At 37.6% G+C, this 20,599-nt stretch overlaps 3 protein-coding genes across 3 annotated transcripts in view; 2 read left to right on the plus strand and 1 right to left on the minus strand.

Annotated features, from left to right (window-relative positions):
- The window catches only part of LOC100890777, a 29,002-nt gene extending 20,394 nt beyond the window's left edge, over positions 1-8,608 (plus strand). The window contains exons 27-37 of the mRNA XM_030975666.1: positions 21-124; positions 579-678; positions 1,189-1,369; positions 2,518-2,590; positions 3,067-3,133; positions 3,335-3,402; positions 4,379-4,505; positions 5,299-5,340; positions 5,836-5,928; positions 6,427-6,496; positions 7,455-8,608. Of these exons, the coding sequence (XP_030831526.1) occupies positions 21-124; positions 579-678; positions 1,189-1,369; positions 2,518-2,590; positions 3,067-3,133; positions 3,335-3,402; positions 4,379-4,505; positions 5,299-5,340; positions 5,836-5,928; positions 6,427-6,496; positions 7,455-7,573 (1,044 nt within the window). The 3' untranslated portion in view covers positions 7,574-8,608. The remainder of the gene's footprint in view (positions 1-20; positions 125-578; positions 679-1,188; positions 1,370-2,517; positions 2,591-3,066; positions 3,134-3,334; positions 3,403-4,378; positions 4,506-5,298; positions 5,341-5,835; positions 5,929-6,426; positions 6,497-7,454) is intronic.
- Positions 8,609-11,732: 3,124 nt separating this feature from the next.
- On the minus strand, positions 11,733-12,711 carry LOC752459 (fatty acid-binding protein type 3). Its single transcript, XM_011663524.2, has one exon. It carries the CDS (start codon positions 12,610-12,612, stop codon positions 12,205-12,207), a length of 408 nt encoding a protein of 135 aa, XP_011661826.2. The 5' UTR covers positions 12,613-12,711; the 3' UTR covers positions 11,733-12,204.
- Positions 12,712-15,582: 2,871 nt separating this feature from the next.
- The window catches only part of LOC578898, a 38,905-nt gene continuing 33,888 nt past the window's right edge, over positions 15,583-20,599 (plus strand). The window contains exons 1-6 of the mRNA XM_030975970.1: positions 15,583-16,454; positions 17,349-17,474; positions 17,882-18,019; positions 18,648-18,770; positions 19,347-19,475; positions 20,069-20,191. The gene's annotated coding sequence lies outside the window, so the exon portion shown is untranslated. The remainder of the gene's footprint in view (positions 16,455-17,348; positions 17,475-17,881; positions 18,020-18,647; positions 18,771-19,346; positions 19,476-20,068; positions 20,192-20,599) is intronic.

A 20,599-nucleotide genomic window follows, 5' to 3' on the forward strand; every position in this document is an offset into this window, starting at 1 on the left:
TGTCATTACTTTTTCTTCAGCCACCCGACATTGTAGACATGGTGTTCGTGTGGTCTGCGAGAGCATTGGTGGGAATCTCGGGAGTATTCCTCCTTCTACTCATCTGTATTTTCATCTGCTTCACGTATGAAATATACAATATTGTTCCAATTCAGCTATTTACAATATCCATGCCAAACTCTCATAGTTTTGAAATAATTTGTAATGAATTAAGTAGCATCAAAGATGATCAATTGATTTAATAAATAACAAACAATTTTAAAAAAATATATCTATGCATTCTCTCACCACTTTTATCGAACGTACCATCCGAAGCATTTAGAGAACAGTGGTAGAGTTTGTATATACATTAAAAAGTGAAAGAAAAGGCATTCTGGCTGTGATAACCATTGATTCTCAAAGCTGATTTCTTTCGAAATGTGGAATTTGATACAGTACACTCTACTAAACCAAACTAAAAAACAGGTTTCTCTAGAAGAGAATTTACAAACAGATTAGCCATTTGATTTTGTTATCGTATTTCATACTAGTACAAGAATTGTAAGTATCTTCAAATATCTTCTCCTAATTTCCTACAGACGTGTACGCACACTTCGTCATCTGATCCATGCTAACGTTGCTATATCAGTTATGATAGCCATCGTATTCTTGTGCTTGGCGACAGTTGAGTGGTCACCTGTAAGTTAGCTTCAACTTTTGCACTTTTGATTTACTCTGTAAAGAGTTTACAAGGTTATGAAGGAAAAAAAATCCATCGCACAGTTGATAAATCTTGCATAGACTTCATAAACGATGCCTGGATGATGAGAAAAGGTTCCAATTCATATGTGCTGCTGCCTCTTTATTGGTGAACAAATGTTTATGATATTTCATAATGGGGAGTGTTTCACAAAGACTAAGATCGACTTTAAGTTGGACTTAACTATGACAGGCTGTTCATGTCACTAGTTGCTCTCACCATTGGTCTCTCAATTATGATCTTTAAATTATATTTTTTCCTACAATAATAAAGTATCAACAAATGTAAATTCAGTAGATTTGTGACCACGATTGGTATGTCGCTTGAGAAACCAATGCCAGTAAATGATGAGAGAATATAGTGGCATGAACAGCCAGCCATAGTTAAGTCCAACTTAAAGTCGATCTTAGTCTTTGTGAAACACTCCCCTGTTTTTGTATTCATTCCAGCTAATATGTCGTGTGATGGCTGCCTTGTTTGAATACTTCTGTCTCGTCTTCGTCTTCTGGCTCCTGATCGAATCCATCCAAGCCTTGACCGACGTCCACTTCGGCTACGGACACGCTGACCGCATCATCAGCTCGTGCCCACTGCCAGATAGATATTTCGGGTACATGTGTCTAGCATGGGGTGCGTTTACATACATGCTTTCATGTGGAAGTGTCGTTTCTAGGACACCCACCCCCTGGACATCCAACCCCGGAAAACCACCCCTAGGACAACTACCCCCTAGGACAACTAGGACAGGTAGTTGTCCTAGGGGGTAGTTGACTGGGGGTGGTTATCCGGGGGGTAGTTGTCCTAGGGGGGTGGTTGTCCTTGGGGTAGTTGTCTGGGGGTAGTTGTCCGGGAGGAGTTGTCCCGGGGGTAGTCGTCCGAGAGGATGGTTTCCCTAGGGGGTAGTTGTCCTAGGGGCTAGTTATCCTAGGGGGTAGTTGACTGGGGGTGGTTATCCGGGGTGGATGTCCAGGGGGTAGGTATCCGGATACGGGAAGTGTCCTCTTATAGTATATAGTATTTATAATATATACAGGCACTAACGTTCTTTGGCAAGATATTAATCCACTCACTCTCAACCCAGGTGCGAATGGGTAACCGATATACCATATACTGTATGAAGTTTACAATACGTTCCTACTGGTTACCCACCACTGTGACGCTAATCTTCTGCTAAATCTCCTTGTTTCTCCCTTCCGATCCCATCATTTTTTATGAACTCTCTTACTATCCCTCCACCTTTCTCCCTTCACCCCACACCCCTTCTCGTAACCTCTCTCATTTTTCCCTCCTATAGTTCTTATATAATTATGCGTCCATTTGTTTGTGATAATTTTTTCTTTCATATATAGATATATCTCACCTGAAAGTGGTTGTACGCATGCAAATGATTATTAAATCAATTGGTGGATTGATTGTTTTGTCCAGTTGTTAAGGTTGTTTCGTTCATTTGTGCATTGTTTGGTTGATGGATTGATCGACTGATTGCATTATTAATCCATTGATTTGACGCAGGTGTCAAATGGGGAATTATAAGCCTGTTTCTGACGCCCGAAACATTGCTTTTATGAAATACATGAATGATTTAAAATCGCATTATACGCTCTTATATTTGTGTAAGTACTTAAAAAATATAAGTTCACAATTGTTTTATACTTAATAATCATCAAATCAAAGTCCACCTTCAGAGAGGTGCAAGCTTTCATTAGCAATGTTGAGCATTCGTATTACACTGCTTTTAATCATTTGCCTGGCCTTCTCAATCTCATTGTAATTACAAGGTGCCCCGGGACTCATTGTGGGAGTAACAATAGCAATCAACATTGATGCCTACGGAGAACTCGACTGTGGACTGTAAGTAAAGTTTCCAAAAGAAGATTTGGCATTTAAAGTATTTTGTTTAAACATCACTTGTCAATGATCAAACTTGCACAACAAAGGAGACATAATAATCAAAGGCAACAAAATCATATTACTGGTGGGTGCAGGGCAAAAAGAAGGACATCTTAGACAAAACAGTGCATTGAATCATTGTTATAAAGAAATACAAATGACTACATTGAAATGAACAAGAGACGGCATTGCACACTTTTACAGGTTCCTGTAGATAAAGTTGCCGGTTATTATTCGAAGTAGAATTGAGACAAGTCTTCAAAAAGTAAATTCATCTTTGTGCCATATTATCGGATGCTCATGAAAGCTTCCATGGTTCTGCTACGAATAATATTGAAAAGACATGAATCATTATGAATCACTGCTTTCTGGGTCAACATGTCGTCGTTCATCACTTTTCAAATTTTATTAGGTTAACATTTTCTTTTCATTTACAGGTGTTGGGTTACTGATGAGCATGACTTATACCTTTCATTTTATGGACCACTTGGTCTTTGCTTCGGGGTGAGTAAAAATGCATGTTAATTCTTTCGTAGATGCCAACATCCGATTTTACAGATTGGCTTGCTGTTTTGCTTTTGAGAAGGGATCTAATTCATATAATTTTAGTCGAGCCTTGATTTAGCCATTTCAAGACATTGAAATTAAAAACAAAATTATAGTGCATTGTGTTATATGTTACTTTCAATTATTTTCGTTTTTCAGCTTACCATGTTGTTTCTATTCATCGTGAAACGTGAACTGGACAAATTTAAGAATACAGGTCCTCTAAGGTAAGAAATTAATGCACCTTGATTAAAAGCACTTATTAGCGAATCGATAATTTATCTCAAGGTTATCAATCTTCACCTCTTAAATTGTTTCTTCTTCTTCCTCCTCTACTTCTTCTCCTCTTCCTCTTCTTCGTCCTTCTCCCTCTTCTTCTTCTTCTCCATATTCGCCTTCGCTTTATCGTCTACCCCTTCTTCGTCTTTTTCTTTCTCTTTTTTTTTGCTTTCTGATCAAGGCCGTTGTCATAAAATATGTGCTCTTCTTCTAATGATAACAATATGGATAGTGGGGTCTTTTATAGTGCTCATGTCTGGCCTATTGCCACTTCTGGTGCTCCGTTATTAATACCCTGGCTTTATCAAGGCTACCATTACATCAAACAAATTTAAGGGATTCCTGCCATGCATGTACTACCCATTTACATCACATGGGTGGAGCGTGGCAAATGTAGATTTACATCTTGCCAAGGGAAGATAGCGTTGCGACAGGGATTCGAACCCGTACCTTATGGTTCGAATCTCTAAATGCCCCTCTCTCCCTGATTTGTAATTAATCATAAAGTTCAGTCTACCATACGCTTTTAACAGGATTTACATTTTTTAATTTGGGGGGGGGGGGTGCTTCTACCTGCGTACTTGGGTAAAGTAAGGTAAGGTATGGTATTCATTCATCAACATATCGCAGCCAATGGCTTATTTGCATGCATGATTTACAGAGATTTGATTTAAAAAATAAAAAACATCATATACTTTTTCATTCACCAGTAGTTGTGTGGGTTTTGTTGTTGTTGTTGTTCTCGCGTCGTGTTCACTTTTGAAGATTCATTTGCATTACATGGATATTCCTGTAAAATTGCCAACGCCTCTGTTTGTTTTTCTTACATCATGATTTACATATAAATCACCTTCTCATTCACAGAGACATCTAAATTACCAAATGATCCCAATATCATCTTTTTTTTTTTATCTGCCACTACAGATCAAGCATGCTTGCGACTTGCGTGATTTCTATAGTGAACGTAGGAGCCTGGGCAGCTGGCTATCTGGGCTTCTATGGCCCGACTGTCATTGCTTACTACGTCTTCCTCCTCACCTTTGCATCAATGGTATGTTTTCTTTAACAAATTGACAATAATAATTTATATCTCGTTTTTTCTCCGGCAAAAAAATATGTCTTTGGATAAACAGTCAAAAACTAATTTATTCATACCTCTTGTGAATTTAAGGATTTATTTGTTTTTAATTGAAGGACGAAAGGTGGACTGGTAGAATTGTAGGGCGTTTTTGTAATACGTTTAGATGCAAGCTTCCATATGTCACATTATCAAGAGACGTCAAATGGGACAAATCAACTGTTTTCATATTTAAGAAATTACGAAACTTGGGAAGGGCCCGTGGGCATAGATAATTTAGTTGTTAACTGTATATGCTAATGCATTTTTCTCACCATATATATTTATATATATATATATATATATACTGTACAAATATTACTTTTTGGAACAGAGTGAATGATTGGTAGTAGGGTATAGGATAGGTTATTTCGAATCGACACCAAGTAATATCATTCGAAAGACGTTACCACCTGGTTACTTTAACAAATGACGAGGAGTGACAGCATAATATGAAAAATCCACTTAAAAACAAACTGAATTTCTTGACGTTAGTTTGTTAGATAAACCGAACATTTGATTGGCATGATGTAGACTTTTTACGATCGAATCAATGGCGTCGACATCATACCCAGCAGTGAACGGGTCGATCGCTAACATTGACATTCACGGAACAGTTGGTGGGACAATCGATTGTGAATCATGAGAACCAATTTTTTCTACTTCTCGAAAGTCTTTTCTCTCTCATATATATCGAACCAATTCATGATGTTTTGTCTCCTTTCAGGGTATCTTCATCTTTTTGATGTATGGACTATCAGCTGGACAGGTAATAAGTACTTGATTTTGTCCTCAATTAAATCGTGACATGTGGGTTTAATCTCTGTTAGTTGTTTCTGTTTCTGTTTACAAAATTTGAGCTCTAACGAATTACAATCTAGTTAAATATACAATATTTTGGTTGAGGTTCGTGTCGATATTCCCATCCGATGAAAATGGTAATTGTAATACAACAGGTGAAAAAGTTGCACCGGTCATTTGACTCTGTTTCGAACTTAAAACATGTTCTTAGAGCATTGCAATATCTAATGAGATGTTGTGCCTGGGTTGGTTTTGAAATTGTGGCCTCCCAATACTCAGACTACTCTCGTTTCAACTGAGTCATTGCGCTACCACAGGCCTTTTGAAAAATTAATGATTTCCAGGAATAGCATAGATCCGTCTTTTCCCTTGCTTTTGCTTTTGTAATTTGTTAGTTTTCTTGTTTTTATCAATTTATATAAATTTACTCCGTTATCAATTCTCACTCTTACGCCACTCTCAGTTGAAGTTACTCTTTGGAAAGAAACTCAAAGGGCGTGGCAAGGTCAGAGGCATTGGGAAAGGCAGGAACACCCCTGTCCAGGCGATCTCTATCGTAAGTATAGAATGATGTTTATGATCTTAGGCATGTATACAAAAAATGTCGACCGAATATTTATTCATGTAAATTCGAAATTATGTATCTATTTGGCTGTTATAAAAAGATGCACATACAAATACATCGATTGTCCCGTATACAAATCGCTGGGGCTAAACAAGTGTGATCGAATTGTATATTCGTTTTGGCGGTAATTCATTTTCCTTTCTCTAAATATAAGAAATGTAACAAAGTTTTAAGAACTAAAGTGAAATATTCAGTTTTCGTCTTTTTCATTATATCGGAATCTCAGAAAAAATTAATCAAATCAAAAATAAAATCAGCAGGCTTAATGTACATAATACAATTATACTCAAATTGTGGCGGAAGTAATATTACATGCAATATGGTTGTGACAACAGCGGTAACAGTAAATTGACTCTCGCATGCATGATTGTGAATCAGTTAATCAGAATAGACTAAAGAGTATTTTATATCATCATTTCTTCCACACAGGCACCAGGCCAAGAAAACAAGGGCACAAAGCAGAGAAAGAAGAAGAAGAAAGGGAAGAAACCAATTTCATGTAAGTATACGAACGATTTCTAATACGCTTCAACTGGTAATTTTGATTAGAGTTCATGTATTTATACAACTAAAAAAGGTCTGCGGTTATATTGCCATTGCTTCTTTTCGTACTGTCATGTGTGTTACTATTACCGTTACTGTTACCAGTACTTGTACTCGTAGTAATAGCAGTGCTACAATAGCAATAAGCAAAACAATGTTAATGATAATATTTCTGTCACAACTTATACGGCTGCTATACGTGTACCTAACTAGACTGAATAACAACGGCAATGCCGGTAGTAAAATATAAGATGAATTCATTGCACAGGAAAATTTGACCACAAAATTAAATGTCCATTGAGTTAATATGATAGTAGCTCTAAGTTTAAATCATTACCTTTGATTACCTTTCGTTTGTAATAGTTTAAGCAGCAATGTTTTGTCTCGTTAATCATCCAAATCAATTCATTCTAAATTTCTCCACCGATGCATTAAAAAAAAACTGTTTTTTTTAATCAATGGATTATTGAAAAACACTAGAGAAATTGTTTTCCCGTATGTTGCTATGACAAGTTGATGTGTCTGTAAATGAAATCAGAGTTGATCGATTTTATCTGGATTATTTTGACTAATAATGCTTAAACTATATACCAAAGGAGAAAGCATTGGTTTCATGAATCATCCTATTCTAATCTATCATCGTGACCACCGGTGTATCTCTCTCTCTCTCTCTCTTTGTTTCTTTTTTTTTCACATCGTTGTAGAAATGATAACGTGAGTCGACTGATCAAATAATTATAGATTGCACGACCGGTGGACCCTATCGTTCCCCTTAAAATCATCAGAGAATATCCATTACCTTACAGATATTGTTTTTCGCTATTCATTACAAATGCCAAGTTGATCATCTTATAGGGAAACAATTCAAAGTGAATTTAAAAAAAATGACAGTATAATCTTTGAATATTTTTCAGATGTAACAGGTGGCAAGGACAACTGGTCACGTGAGTCATCCAAGTTGCCTGGGAGAACGAACGCCTCTGTCAGGATCCAGCCACGAGCTGGTCTCGAAAAGAAAATTATCTTGTCGTAAAATTGCGCATCCGGACGGACAACTACACCCTATAGGGCAGCTACCCCGGAAAACTACCACCTGGAAAACTACCACCGGACAGCTTCCCCTAGGGTGGTTGTCCGGGGGTAGGTGTCCTAGAGGGTGGTTGTCGTAGGGGGAAGTTGTCTGGTGGGTAGTTGCTGAACTAACATTTTTTTGAAAGGAAATGGACTTGCGTATTATCTAATCCAGTTTGGAGTGTTTTGAAATAAAATGTCACATCAATTATACGAGTGGTAGGTTTTAAATCTATTTCGATTAATATTTATATGATAGGATTTTAGGATCTGTTCATATTCAATTAGGGTATATTATAACATTGATCGAGTAATGAGTTGGTTAGAAATCCTTTCTCGTTATATCTTTTTGTTTGTGATCAAATGTATCTCCTTTGTGTACGTTTTCATTTGGTTGGTAAAGAAAACACTAAAACTCAATTGGAAACTTACGGCATATTTAACTTCTCCTATGTTATCAATTTCTTCATTTCATAAATTTGCACATTCTCGAAAACTCGTCGTATCTTTGCATTTAATACTGATAATTACCTAGTAGCTGCGTTAAACTGGAATACATAAAGGGCAGAAGGAGTATGGTAATATTTATTATTCATATATTACTACAATAATTCACAAATTCATATGAAAAAATGTGCGATTCTGATTATGTTTTGAGTAAAGAATGTAAAAAGAATGATGAGGATAACAGTCATTAATCATAATAACGACTTAGCAATGATGCAATATATTGTTGAATACGGGTATTACATTATGTTATGTCTTTATCATGTTCATCACGTGGAGGAATAATTGAATTAACCCGAGACGATACATCTGGAATTAAATGTTATGAATACATCACGAATCCACAATATTTCTATCTTTTCTCTTCAAAGCAATGGTAGACTAAATTCCTTCAGTCGTTTACTGTATATTGCACGTTGCTTAAAATGTAGGTCTATATAAACTTATGTGTGTGATAGTTCCTAAAGCGTTTCAATAAACGGTGTGTGTATAAAACTTGGTAGAATCGTCTGTTTATTGACTGATTGACTGATTGTGGCGGGTTAATATCCTTGCAAATTAATAAATTTTGTTTATTTATCATGGAGGTAAGGACGACACAGACGACGACAACTTTGATAACGATGATGATTGTGATATAATAAAGGCGAAGCTGGTGAGAATGGTTGGCGATGATTAAGATGCACGATGTTGATGATTATTATGACTGTTATGATAAAGTTGTTGTTGATGATGATGATGATGATGATGGTGGTGATGATGATGATGATGATGATGATGAGTATGAGGATGATAATGAAAATAGCGACAACAATAAATCTTTATTCAATTTCAATTCAATTTTCAATTAATTTATTCAACGATATAAAAAAATAGTACAAAACAATAGAACATGTTGACATAATCATATACATGTATAAAGTTAACATATCGTAAGGGGCAACCAAAAAAGATCAAGATCTTGTAAACTGGTGCCCCTTTTTGCAAAATCACCAAATCTAACAAATTACAAGTAAAACATTAATAATATGATACTGATGGCGATGATTATAAAACGGAAGGAGCTAATGGTGTATAACAATCTGGATTTATATAGCGCTTAATACGGAATACCGTCTCTAAAGCTATGGTCACAAATAAGAGATCTGTAGCCTGCTCGGTCGCTGCTGGAATTTAGGCATCGCCCAACGATTTTTTTTTTTGAGAAGTCGAGCAGGCTGTAGAACTCCAGCGATGCCTGGACGGTGCCCTGTCGATTTCCCGTCGGTCGCTGGACGAGTTTAGGTCAAAAACTGGGCGAAATTGGCGAGCTTCTCCGGGCGGCATCCCGGCAGTGACCGACTGATGGCCCACCGATTCCCGAGCGGTCTCCCATCGGTCACCGGCTGATTTTAAAGAAATTGCCCACCGGTGATCGGCGGGGCACTAAAATACGCTCGGTGCCCGGGCGTTCGCCACCCGGGCACCGACCTAATCGAGCGTTCGCCGTCGAGCGATTTAGGTCAAACATCGAAGCCGCTAGGTCAAAGGCTGCCAAGCAGTCGCCGTCCTGTCGCCGCCCGCTCGTTGCTGTGAGATCAGTCGGTCACTGGGCAGCGAGTCCAAAATCGGTCGGCATCCTTAAAGGGACTCTCACACTCTGCCGTGTAGGCCTACCGTGTGCCACCGTGCGCGAAAATGTCTGCGGACGGTGGAGAACGGCGAGGGCACACGGTGGTTCGTTATCAAAGTGGGCAACACGTTAATAGGGCGTTGGCGCTTATTTACACCCGGTGGGACCCGGCGAAAGTTTTGGGCATGTTCAAAACTTTGGCCGGCTGGCACCGGCCGCAAGTAAGCGGCAAGAGGACGGTGTTGAACGGTATGAGGACGGTATGAATACGTTATGAAAACGGTCACACTGTATGAACACGTTCACAACACGCTCATAACCCGTTACAGAACGGTGATGAACGGGCAAAAAAAAATCCACCGTCTGCAACGGGTTGTAAGCGGGTTGTGAACGTGTCATGAACTAGCAGTCCGGGGACTCGCTCACAGGACGCTCCGAGCGGTGAGGGGACGCTAAGTGACTGGTAGGTGGCTGCTACAAACCCGGTGCACACGTTCGAGACCCGGTATGGGCCCAGTATGGAAACGGCCAAAATTTTCAACAAAAGTCAATCTGGGCGGTGAAGACGGTAGAAGCACGTTCAGCACCCGGTATGCGCCCGATGAGAACGGTCAGAAGATGGCAACGAAACGGTGAAAAGATTAATTTTATGATTTTTTTTTTTGCGCCCGGGGACAAGTTCGCTCAAAACCCAACGTTCTGGACTCTGTTGTTTTTTTAATAGCCCGGCATGTGGACGGTAGGCCTACTCGGCAGAGTGTGAGAGCTCCATAAGGTCGGTGCCCGGGCGGCGACTTCCCGGGCACCGAGCGTACTTTGGGCGGCGAGTGAAAGTGAGCAGGCGCCGCCCGAATATTAACTCCGCGCTAAAAATTCAGCAGCGACCGAGCGATGCCCTAAGAACAAGCGGTGCCCGGTCGAAATTGGCTCAAAACTCGCCGCCCGGCCGCCGAGCAGGCTACTTTTAGATATTGTGACCATAGCATAAGCGCTTTACAGATATTAGGGACTTTTAGATTTGCACGTTTACAGCTTTGACTGCAACGTGTGACGTCATCTTAAGGCACTGCGCATGCGTCACGTCGAGAATGCGTCAACCTTGATTTTCCTAAATCTAGTACGGTACTAGTATATGCCGCGTGCGCATAAAATATACGGTTCCTCAGGTAGACAAAGAAACATCCCTTCCCTGCTATTATGTAAAATGTGTAGAACAAGTGTCACATGCATATTCACCTGTTCTACACATTTTTACATAGTAGCAGTGAAGGGATGTTCTACCACAGCAATAGGCCATTTTCGTAATGTAACCAAATTTATGGCATAGGTCTTTGTGAAGTGCCTCAATACAAACTATTTCATTCACCTGATAAGAATAATAGTATTTCAATAGACAGAATCCTAACTGCATACATTAGTTGTTGCCACGTTGGACAAACATTATGGCTTGACCTACCTAGCAACACTTAATATATGCAGTTGCATTCTGACTATTGAAATACTACTATTTCTATCAGGTGAATGAAATAATTTGTATTGAGGCACTTCACAAAGACCTATGCATTAAATTTGGTTACATTAAGAAAATGGCCTATTGTTGAGGGTAGAATGAGGAACTGTATATTTTGTCCTCTTTCTTTGTCTGTCATGTAATTCATAGTGTTACTTCCTGCATGCATGTATATCGTCGAGTGCAATCTAAAAGATTTCTAATTGTAGTCAACATGGGCAGTTGAGCACGTTGACACGCATGATCAGTCGGCGTTCGTCGTGTTCTCGTCTACTCAATCTAAAAGTCCCTATTATTACCCCAGTCATCAGATTCATTCACGCACAATGTGCACCATCTCCACTCCATGGGGAGTATTCCTACCATATGGTCACCATGAGGGCATAGGCAATTACTAACACAAATGCTTTCGTCATCCTACCGGGGCACCAATTCTCTCTTGGGTATTGAGTGGCAAATGTAGATTAATGATCAGGCCCGAAAAAAAATGTGTTCCTCATCCAGGCAATGTTTTAATAAAATTAATGTTAATAAAAGCTATCACAAGTTTCGAAGAAATGTCCTCCAGTCAATCAAATAAACAATTTTAGTAGCTAATATAAACTTGTTATTGATAACACATTTTGGGGAACAGGTCTTCTTGCAATAATGACCGTAAATTCAGTGCCATGAAGAAACTTATACATGGATGAGCAATTGTAACGCCACGTGCATTCGTTAATGTTTCTTTTTCTATTATTCCTTATCGAAATAATAGGTTACTTCAGTACAAATATGTAATCATCTATTTGGCAGCTGGAAAGATTAGTCAAAGGAATTAGGTTCATAAACTGATTTTTTTTTTTGAATAAAAATAATGATTCCATATTCCATTAAAATATCATGGTATTATTTTCATAATTAAATACATAAAATACGGTGAAAGGGGGCAACAAAAATTGACAGACGAGTGTTAATCATACAATCATACTTTGTTGAAATGTCTGACGGCTGTGACATCACCTTTCCTTCGTGTCAGTATCATATGATTGGCATCTATCAACTCTCTCGTTCCTACAACTCCATTTGGATCCATCTTATTCGTGGTGACAATTTTATCCCCATCCCGCTCAACCAGCAGCATCTCTTCTCTTCCCGAGAGAGGATTCTTGAACTTGAACTCTCGGGCTACAGTGAACTCCAGTGACTCTGTCTTGATCGATGTCTTATTCGTGACGACGAACTGGTCTCCATTTTGGGTGATCTCCTGCTGAGGTGACAGGGCGGTGATGGCTTTTCTTTTGATTATGCTGACACCGAGAGCCTTAAGGAGGTCGTCGAACTTCTCGTCTTTGGTGTGCTTCCATACACCTGTGAAATTGACCTTGGCCATGGTTGCTGTTAGAGGTCGAGCTCGACGGACTGATACGTTAATGATAATTCAATGTGTGTGATGACGAGATCCAGTTGTCACACGAGCTAAACTTGAGTTCTGGTAAAAAAAAAAAAAAAAAAATGAATTCTTACAGAATCAAACAAAACTTACACTGAATGTTCAAGATTACATATAAATGTAATGTGCCGAACAATTTTATAAGAAAATGTATACTGGCTGAGTAATGAGCATAGAAAGATAAGGAAATCAAGGTATGGTAGCCCCTACATCATTTGTTTAGTCCCATAGACATCTGTTTGTGTACAGTGCTTGTTACTTTACCAAGACTGGGCCAAATTTATTATGATTTTGATGACTCCAGAACTTTGTAGTACACACCATTTGCATGCTATATGATCAACTTTTCTGATCCATTCCACACTTTTTTTTCACAATGCAATCGCATGAACAGAACCCATCTTTATCTTTAATAACACCACGGTCACAGTTTGTGTAGGGTGGCAAAACTACTGGAGTTCAACACTGACCAATCATGTAATATTCTCGTTCAGAGCTGAAGATGACTCGCAGTATATTACACCACGATTACACTCCCTCGCTCATCAGGTACTACTATTGGACTTGTACAGGACATGTGTGTTCGTATATGTTCCAAGTTCACGTTCTTATAGATACTCCTCACACTGTATTTATTCCTTTGAGTATTACAGATTATCACAATACAGCTTAAATGTTTTCTTTTGCGTTTGGTACACCAAAACTCGATGACGACAATCCTTTAGAGTTAGGCAAAATGACGAACGCTCTTACACGCTCTCTATAAGTTGTGACGAACAGTACATTCGCGATCGATATTACCGGTGTGTCGAATCGATATGTGGCAGAGCAGGTTTATAGTGTCGTCATGTTAAATAAAGACTCGGACGTGTGTTGCAACTTGGGGCAGGTTATAAAAGGAAGGTACAAATCAATATCCCTCGGACGTCAGTTTGATGGACAAATATTTCGTATCGAGGATGACCATCCCTCAAATTATTTCTGCACAAATAGTATTTCCGATACAATACCCTTTTTTATAGCCTGTCTTTGCTTTCTCGTCTATAATTATAACGCCTGATTCTTATTAAAATCGTAACAAATAAATATGAATAACATCTTGTGTTCCTTTCTTCTCTCTTCATCCGTGAATTTACCCCTCTCTCTCTCTCTCTCTCTATTTACCCTATTCTTCTCCTTCTCTCCTTCTTCCCCATCTTTACAAGTATATCTCCCATTTTCCATTTACCTTATCATCTCCTCATTTTTTTCTCTCCCTTCTCTCACAGCAACCACTCTTTCTCTTTCTCATCCTCTCTTCCGTTCCTCCATATTTCTTTCTTCTTTCTCTCGCTCTTCTCTCTCTCTCTCTCTCTCTCTCTCTCTCTCTCTCTCTCCCTTATATCTCTTATTTTCTCTCATTCCTGTCCGCTTATCGATATATTTTCTCTCTGTATGAACATTCCCTTTCTAAAATGGTAATGATCTTGGCTTAAAGAAAAGTGTCCAGCATCGTCAATCATAATATCAATCCTTTCCTAAGTATATCTATGGCTGTTGGTTCCCAAGACGGGTTCTTGTTTTCATCCCGTAACATTCTAAATCCCCTGGATATCCATTATCCGGGGAACAAAAGGGACGAAGTAGTCGAGTATTGATCCGTACAAGGAGGGGTTGAACGGTAATCGTATATTGATAACACCTCTTACACCACAACCGCAGCCGCCATGTTGGTTTGAAAACGTACATGGTCGTACGGAACACATCTTGAAACCCCTAAATGCAGTTTAAAACTCACCTTTGTTGGTAGTATCTTATTCAGTTCCATGATTCCATTTCTTAGTTTTATTCGTTCGTTATAAGAAGTGGAGAGACACCTGTTTTCCGAAACTTTGACGGAACAAGCTCGCTTTTATATCACATCAAAGATTCATCTACAAAAGATGACCTGCACTTAAGCTGATGTCTCTGCTCTTGATGTCTTCGCTGGGTCGGTATGCATTCTTTATTGTATGTTTCGTTTTTGCTGTGTTTATCAATTGACATATTAAATGTTCAATTAGATAATGAATAAATATATATATATGCATTGAAAAGAAATGTTATAGTTTTTTGTTTAAGATATAGGCTTAATGTCAACATGACGAAATTGTTGTCACATGTACCTGTAATACGGCATCCATTTTCAAAGAAAAATCACTGAATTTTGGGCATATTTGACGGGTAGAGTATACTGTTAAATTTAAGAACATAATAACAATATAATCATCATCATAATATTCAAAAAAGCAAGTCGTAACTTCATTTATTAATTGAAAATACGGTAAATGAATATTCATATGAACAATACCAACATTCCCTGTAATAGGTAATTGTTAGTGTATATTGTAAAAAGTTAGATATCAAATCGTTATCTTCTTAAACTCATTATTTAGAGCGTTAATAATTGCATTTGGCATTCTAATCGTTAGCATTTTTTTTATAATAGTTGAAAATGCGATTCTTGAAGTTGTACTTCAGCATGACGAGATGATATTTCAAATAATGAATTTATTGTTTTTGTTTACAGGATTCTATATGCAATATGTACAAACCTGTTGACGAAGGGATCGTTTCATCGACTAATCCTATACCAATCCCTTGTGAGGCTGAAGGAAGAAGGAGAAGATCGTCTCATTCGTCTATTATTCCTTCTTCAAAACCTCTGTACCTTTCTCTTTCTCTCGCTCTCTCGCTCTTTTTCTCTTTCTCTCTCTCCCTCTCTCTCTCTCTCCTCTTTCTCTCTCTCTATTTCCCTTTCCCCCTCTCTCTCTCTCTCTCTCTCTCTCTCCCCCTCTCTCTCTTTCTATATATATATATATATATATATATATATATATATATATATATCTTTCGTTCATCATTTATTTTTAACACAAATAGTTATTTTTTTATTTAACGATGCTTTTATTGTGATTAATCATCGATACAAGTTTTACCGTATTTGCTCGTTCATTTTCTGTGTATATTTAAATGAAGCTTTTCATTTTAATTTACATGTATTCGTCGAATTTAGAATTGATCAATGTTATACAATTTGTTTCAATTATCATGCTTCATGTGTTTTTCTTCTCTTCTCTCTCTTATTCACCTGATAAATCTTATCCCAACCCATTCCCGCTGCTTCCCTAAGCGCATATCATGCATGCGAGAGTCGATTTACTTTTACTACTGTTATTATAACCCTATTGAATGTGATATTGTTTCTTCTACAATTTGAGTCTTGTACTATGTCCGACATGCCTGGTAAGTTTAATTCTCATTTCATTTTTTCCCGTGATTACGATAATGCTTAAACTATATACCAAAGGGAGAAAGCATTGGTTTCATGAATCATCCTATTCTAATCTATCATTTACATTATCTATTTGTAACGATATTTACATGTTGTGATGTTTACAGCCAGAGAAATTAATTTCCCACACAGTTCGATCACACTTGTTACGCCGAATTCCTCACTTGTTTTACATAACAAGCATAATGTGTCAACTCTAACACGAAGTCATTTTAACAATTTACCAAGATTTAATTTAAACGTAATTCAAATGATGATTTCTCTATGTCAGTGTCCAGAAGCAACGAATTTGAACTCTATCATATTAATCCGATCTTCTTTTTTTTTTGACCGCTCGATTTAGGACCACCCATTTGTATTCTGGACAACCCATGTGTGCGTGGTTCTTGTAGCGGTGACGATTTCGGGACCGATGATTTTGTATGCGACTGCACTGGGACTGGTTATCAAGGATCAACCTGTATTATAGGTAACGTGACCATTGGAGGATAATTATTTTCTTGTCCCCAGGACTTTGATATGATGCTTTGAAATATCGTGTGCATATTGTGTATTTAAAAAAAAAATCTCCTTTGGGAATTTGTTGATTGTGGGGAATGGGTAAACTTAGATTAAAATACTTTACTGTAGTAATAGCAGTAGTAGAAGTATTAATAGTAGTAGTAGTAGTAGTAGTAGTAGTAGTAGTAGTAGTAGTAGTAGTAGTAGCAGTAGTAGCAGTAGTAGTAGCAGCAGTAGCAGCATCAGCAGTAACAGTCACTATGAACATGACAGACAAAGAGAGCGGACAAAATATACAGTTCCTCAGGTAGACAAAGGAACATCCCTTCACTGCTATTATGTTAAAATGTGTAAAACAGGTGTCCCATGCATATTCACCTGTTCTACACAGTTTTACATAATAGCAGTGAAGGGATGTTCCTTTGTCTACCTGAGGAACTGTATATTTTGTCCGCTTTCTGTGTCCGTCACGTTCATAGTGAGTAGTGCTAGAAATAGCTGAAGAAGCTGTAGTAATAGTATAGGCCTAGTAGTTAATTCAGTTTATTGTTATGTTTTATATACATATACTACATATTACACATTACATATTTTGGAGACATTATCATTATTATCATAACCAACAAAAAAGAAAAAACCCATTATGAATTCAAAACAAAAATAATGAAATAACTGTGCAGACGATCGTAGGTTTTCTAAATATAAAAAATCAAGCCTCTTAAAATTCAACCCTCTGCACAAGCCCATGATTACATTTACATACATGAAATTGTAAAATGCTCGTAATTAACATATTATAAGCGTAATGTAATGATCACATAATTGTTTATCACCATGTACGACGTTGTTTCTACAACTACAGATTACGACGAATGTGCGAACGATGACTATACCTGTGACCCTGTATCGGAAGAATGTTCGAACAATGTCGGCTCTTATGACTGCGTATGCGCAGATGGCTTCGAGGATAACAGCGGAACATGTGAAGGTACATTACAATCGGAGTGCAATTCTTTTCATAATTTCTAGTGAAATTTGATATTCAAGTATTTAAGTGGATAATTGATATGTTGTTTATAGTCATATAAGTAGAACATTTGTTAATCCAGAATCGTAGCAAATTATGAAATAATAATCTTGTACCCAGTGGCGTTTGTTGTTGTTGTTATTCATCATGATCATCTTCCTTTTTCGTTACATGTACTTGTTCTTCTTCTTGCTTTTGTTCTTTCGTTGTTTATTTCTTTCACATTTCAAGGAATTTGCTCAGAACAAATCAAAGTCAGTAATGTCAATAACCCATTCAGGCTTGTCAATTATGATAACATTTTATTGATATATCAAGTTTTATTGAACAGCGCCTTAATCAGTTCTTATTTATTTCAATCGTCCCAGATATCGACGAGTGCAGCGACGGTACAGATGACTGCTTGTCATCACTCAGCACATGTCAGAACACACCCGGAAATTACACTTGCGACTGTGACTCAGGCTACGAGGGAGATGGACTAAACAGTGGCAACGGGTGCAGCAGTAAGCTTATTTATTTATCTTTGTATTAATTAATTTATTTGTTTATCCATTTATTTATTTATTTGTTATATGAAACATATCTTAAATTAGATTCAGACCTGGGGAACAAATCCGCCCCTCCTCACCTTTGAATTATATTAAGTACATATGAGTTAACTTAACTGGGAACGGTGGACTTGCAATATTGTTCTCCTCACTCCCCCCCCCCCCCCACTTCAACACAATTCTCCCTTGTAATACTTCTTAGCAATTTAAATCCAGTCAAAGGTATTTCCTGCCAAATTTTCATTTTCAACGATGGACTGTTGAACCTCCCGGAATTGTCATATTCATTTTGTAATGAGATACTAAACATATTTGTTTGTAATAAATGACAAAGCATCTCGATGTCATGCTGAAAATACCATATTTTTTGCACACACCCATAGCTCGTTTATTCCTACGCAAACATCTATTGATAGATTCGTCTTATACTTTAAAGAGTTTATCCTCCATTCTTTTATTCCTTTCATTATAGGCTTACATACATTAGTCAGTCACAATTGTGCTTCATCAGAACGTTGTTCATTTTTAGTGAAATTTTTTCTTCTTCACTTTTATTATTATCAAAAATGATCTATTTCGTCAGATATCGATGAATGTTCTGAGGGGACTGATACCTGTCACTACCGAGCCTCGTGTACAGACAGCGTTGGTAGCTATACATGTGACTGTAATGCTGGGTATACCGGAGATGGTGAATCGTGTAGCGGTAAGTCATGACGGTGACCACGGTGATGATTGCGACGATGATGATGATGGCGACGATGACAATGGTGATGATAAGTAAAAGATGTTGATGATGGAACTGATGATGCTGTTGCTGATGGTGATAATGCTGATGATGGGGATGATGGTGACGAAGAAAACGATGATGACAAAGATAATGAAAATGATGATGATGAAAGAAATAAACATTTTCTGCTAATAATGACCATGGCGTGGTAGTAGTGACGTTGATGGTGATGATGGATGGTGATGACGTATACAGAGGTTCTTTTACCGACACCATGGGAAGCTTAAATGCTTGTAATGCTTTATAAACCGGAGATTGTGAATCGTGTGGCGGTTAGTCATGGGGATGATGACGTAGATGACGACGACGAAGATGGTGATGATGGTATAGACACTGATGATGATAATGATGATGACGATGATGATAATGGTACTGGTGGTGATGAATATAATTAAGTCCAACTGGGTTGACATCCAATAACCTGCAATAATGTAGAAATTATATCGAAATATTGATGTCAAGCGTAAAAATAAGTCATTGTTTTTTCAACAGACGAGGATGAATGCACTCTCAACCTTGACAATTGCCTCTCTGGACTCTCCAATTGTCTTAACGGTATCGGAACATTCTCCTGTGAGTGTGTCAATGGTTACGAGGGCGATGGCGTCTCAAATTGTACAGGTACTTGTCTACCATTTTGTTTCTATTTTCTTCCCTAATATCTTTAAACACCTCCATTTCGTATTCCCTCCATTCGCTTTCTTTTTAATGTTATGCCCGAACATAACAAATAGCAATATTGTTTTATATTATAGTGACGAGGATAACTATCATTTCATAAATCACATTCATCCTGAATTCACTTGACTTGGAGTCGAATGACAAAATTAGATATAGACGACTAACCGTCCAGGGATTGGTCATTAGATGATAATATTGACCGGTCATTATCACTTTCTAATGACCCGTTAATACGAGTTAAAAAGAATGCATGTCCCCAGGTATATTATCAACCAATCACTTGATTATGATCTACACGTATATCATTATTTTATAACTCAACTCTGTTTGTTGGTGTGAATGCATGGTATTTTGAAATATCATGTTAACTTTGATATCGTAACCTTAAACTTTTATTAAATGTGCTTTTGAAATTTAAGCGATTGAAGAAATTAGATGAAAAATTACGCAATAAATTATTCTATCGCTGTTTCCATCATTCTTTTATTGAATAAATCTTTTATTTTATGTATTTTTGTTTATTTAATTCACAGATATCGATGAATGTGGCGAGGGCACTGATTCTTGTCACGCACAGGCTCAGTGTAATAACACCATCGGCTCATATACCTGCACATGTGACTCAGGATTCAGCGGATCCGGCTGGGTATGCAACGGTAAATCACCTTTAATTATCATATTCTTCTTTAATTTATATTTATTGAATCAACCAGTAATCAATTGTTCGCTATATTTTACAACCATCAGTATAAAGTAATACTTTTAATCTTACACGTTGGCCAGCCTGAACTTAGAAAATGGAACATATGTCACTTTGCTAGAGAACAATGGATTATATTGGCCGAGTAATGTAGCTATTGTTTAATTGGCCAAACTATGGAAAGCAATGTGTGCAACGCTTTGTAAGTGCAAGGAAAATGCGCTGTAACAAATACCTATTGCTTTTGAATGGACTAAACTAGAAGTTCCAAGAAAAGAAAACTTCCCATTGATTTTTCTTTCAATATAATTATTAGTAACGCCATCACGCTCATTTTGTTTATTTGGTCGTTCGATTGGGGGAC

The sequence above is a fragment of the Strongylocentrotus purpuratus genome, unplaced genomic scaffold (genome assembly GCF_000002235.5).
Source record: "Strongylocentrotus purpuratus isolate Spur 01 unplaced genomic scaffold, Spur_5.0 spur5_scaffold_8, whole genome shotgun sequence".
NCBI classification, from domain to species: Eukaryota; Metazoa; Echinodermata; class Echinoidea; order Camarodonta; family Strongylocentrotidae; genus Strongylocentrotus; species Strongylocentrotus purpuratus.

Excerpts from the sequence above, each read along its gene's own strand:
- LOC752459 (XM_011663524.2), bottom strand. The coding sequence starts at position 12,612 with ATGGCCAAGGTCAATTTCACAGGTGTATGGAAGCACACCAAAGACGAG.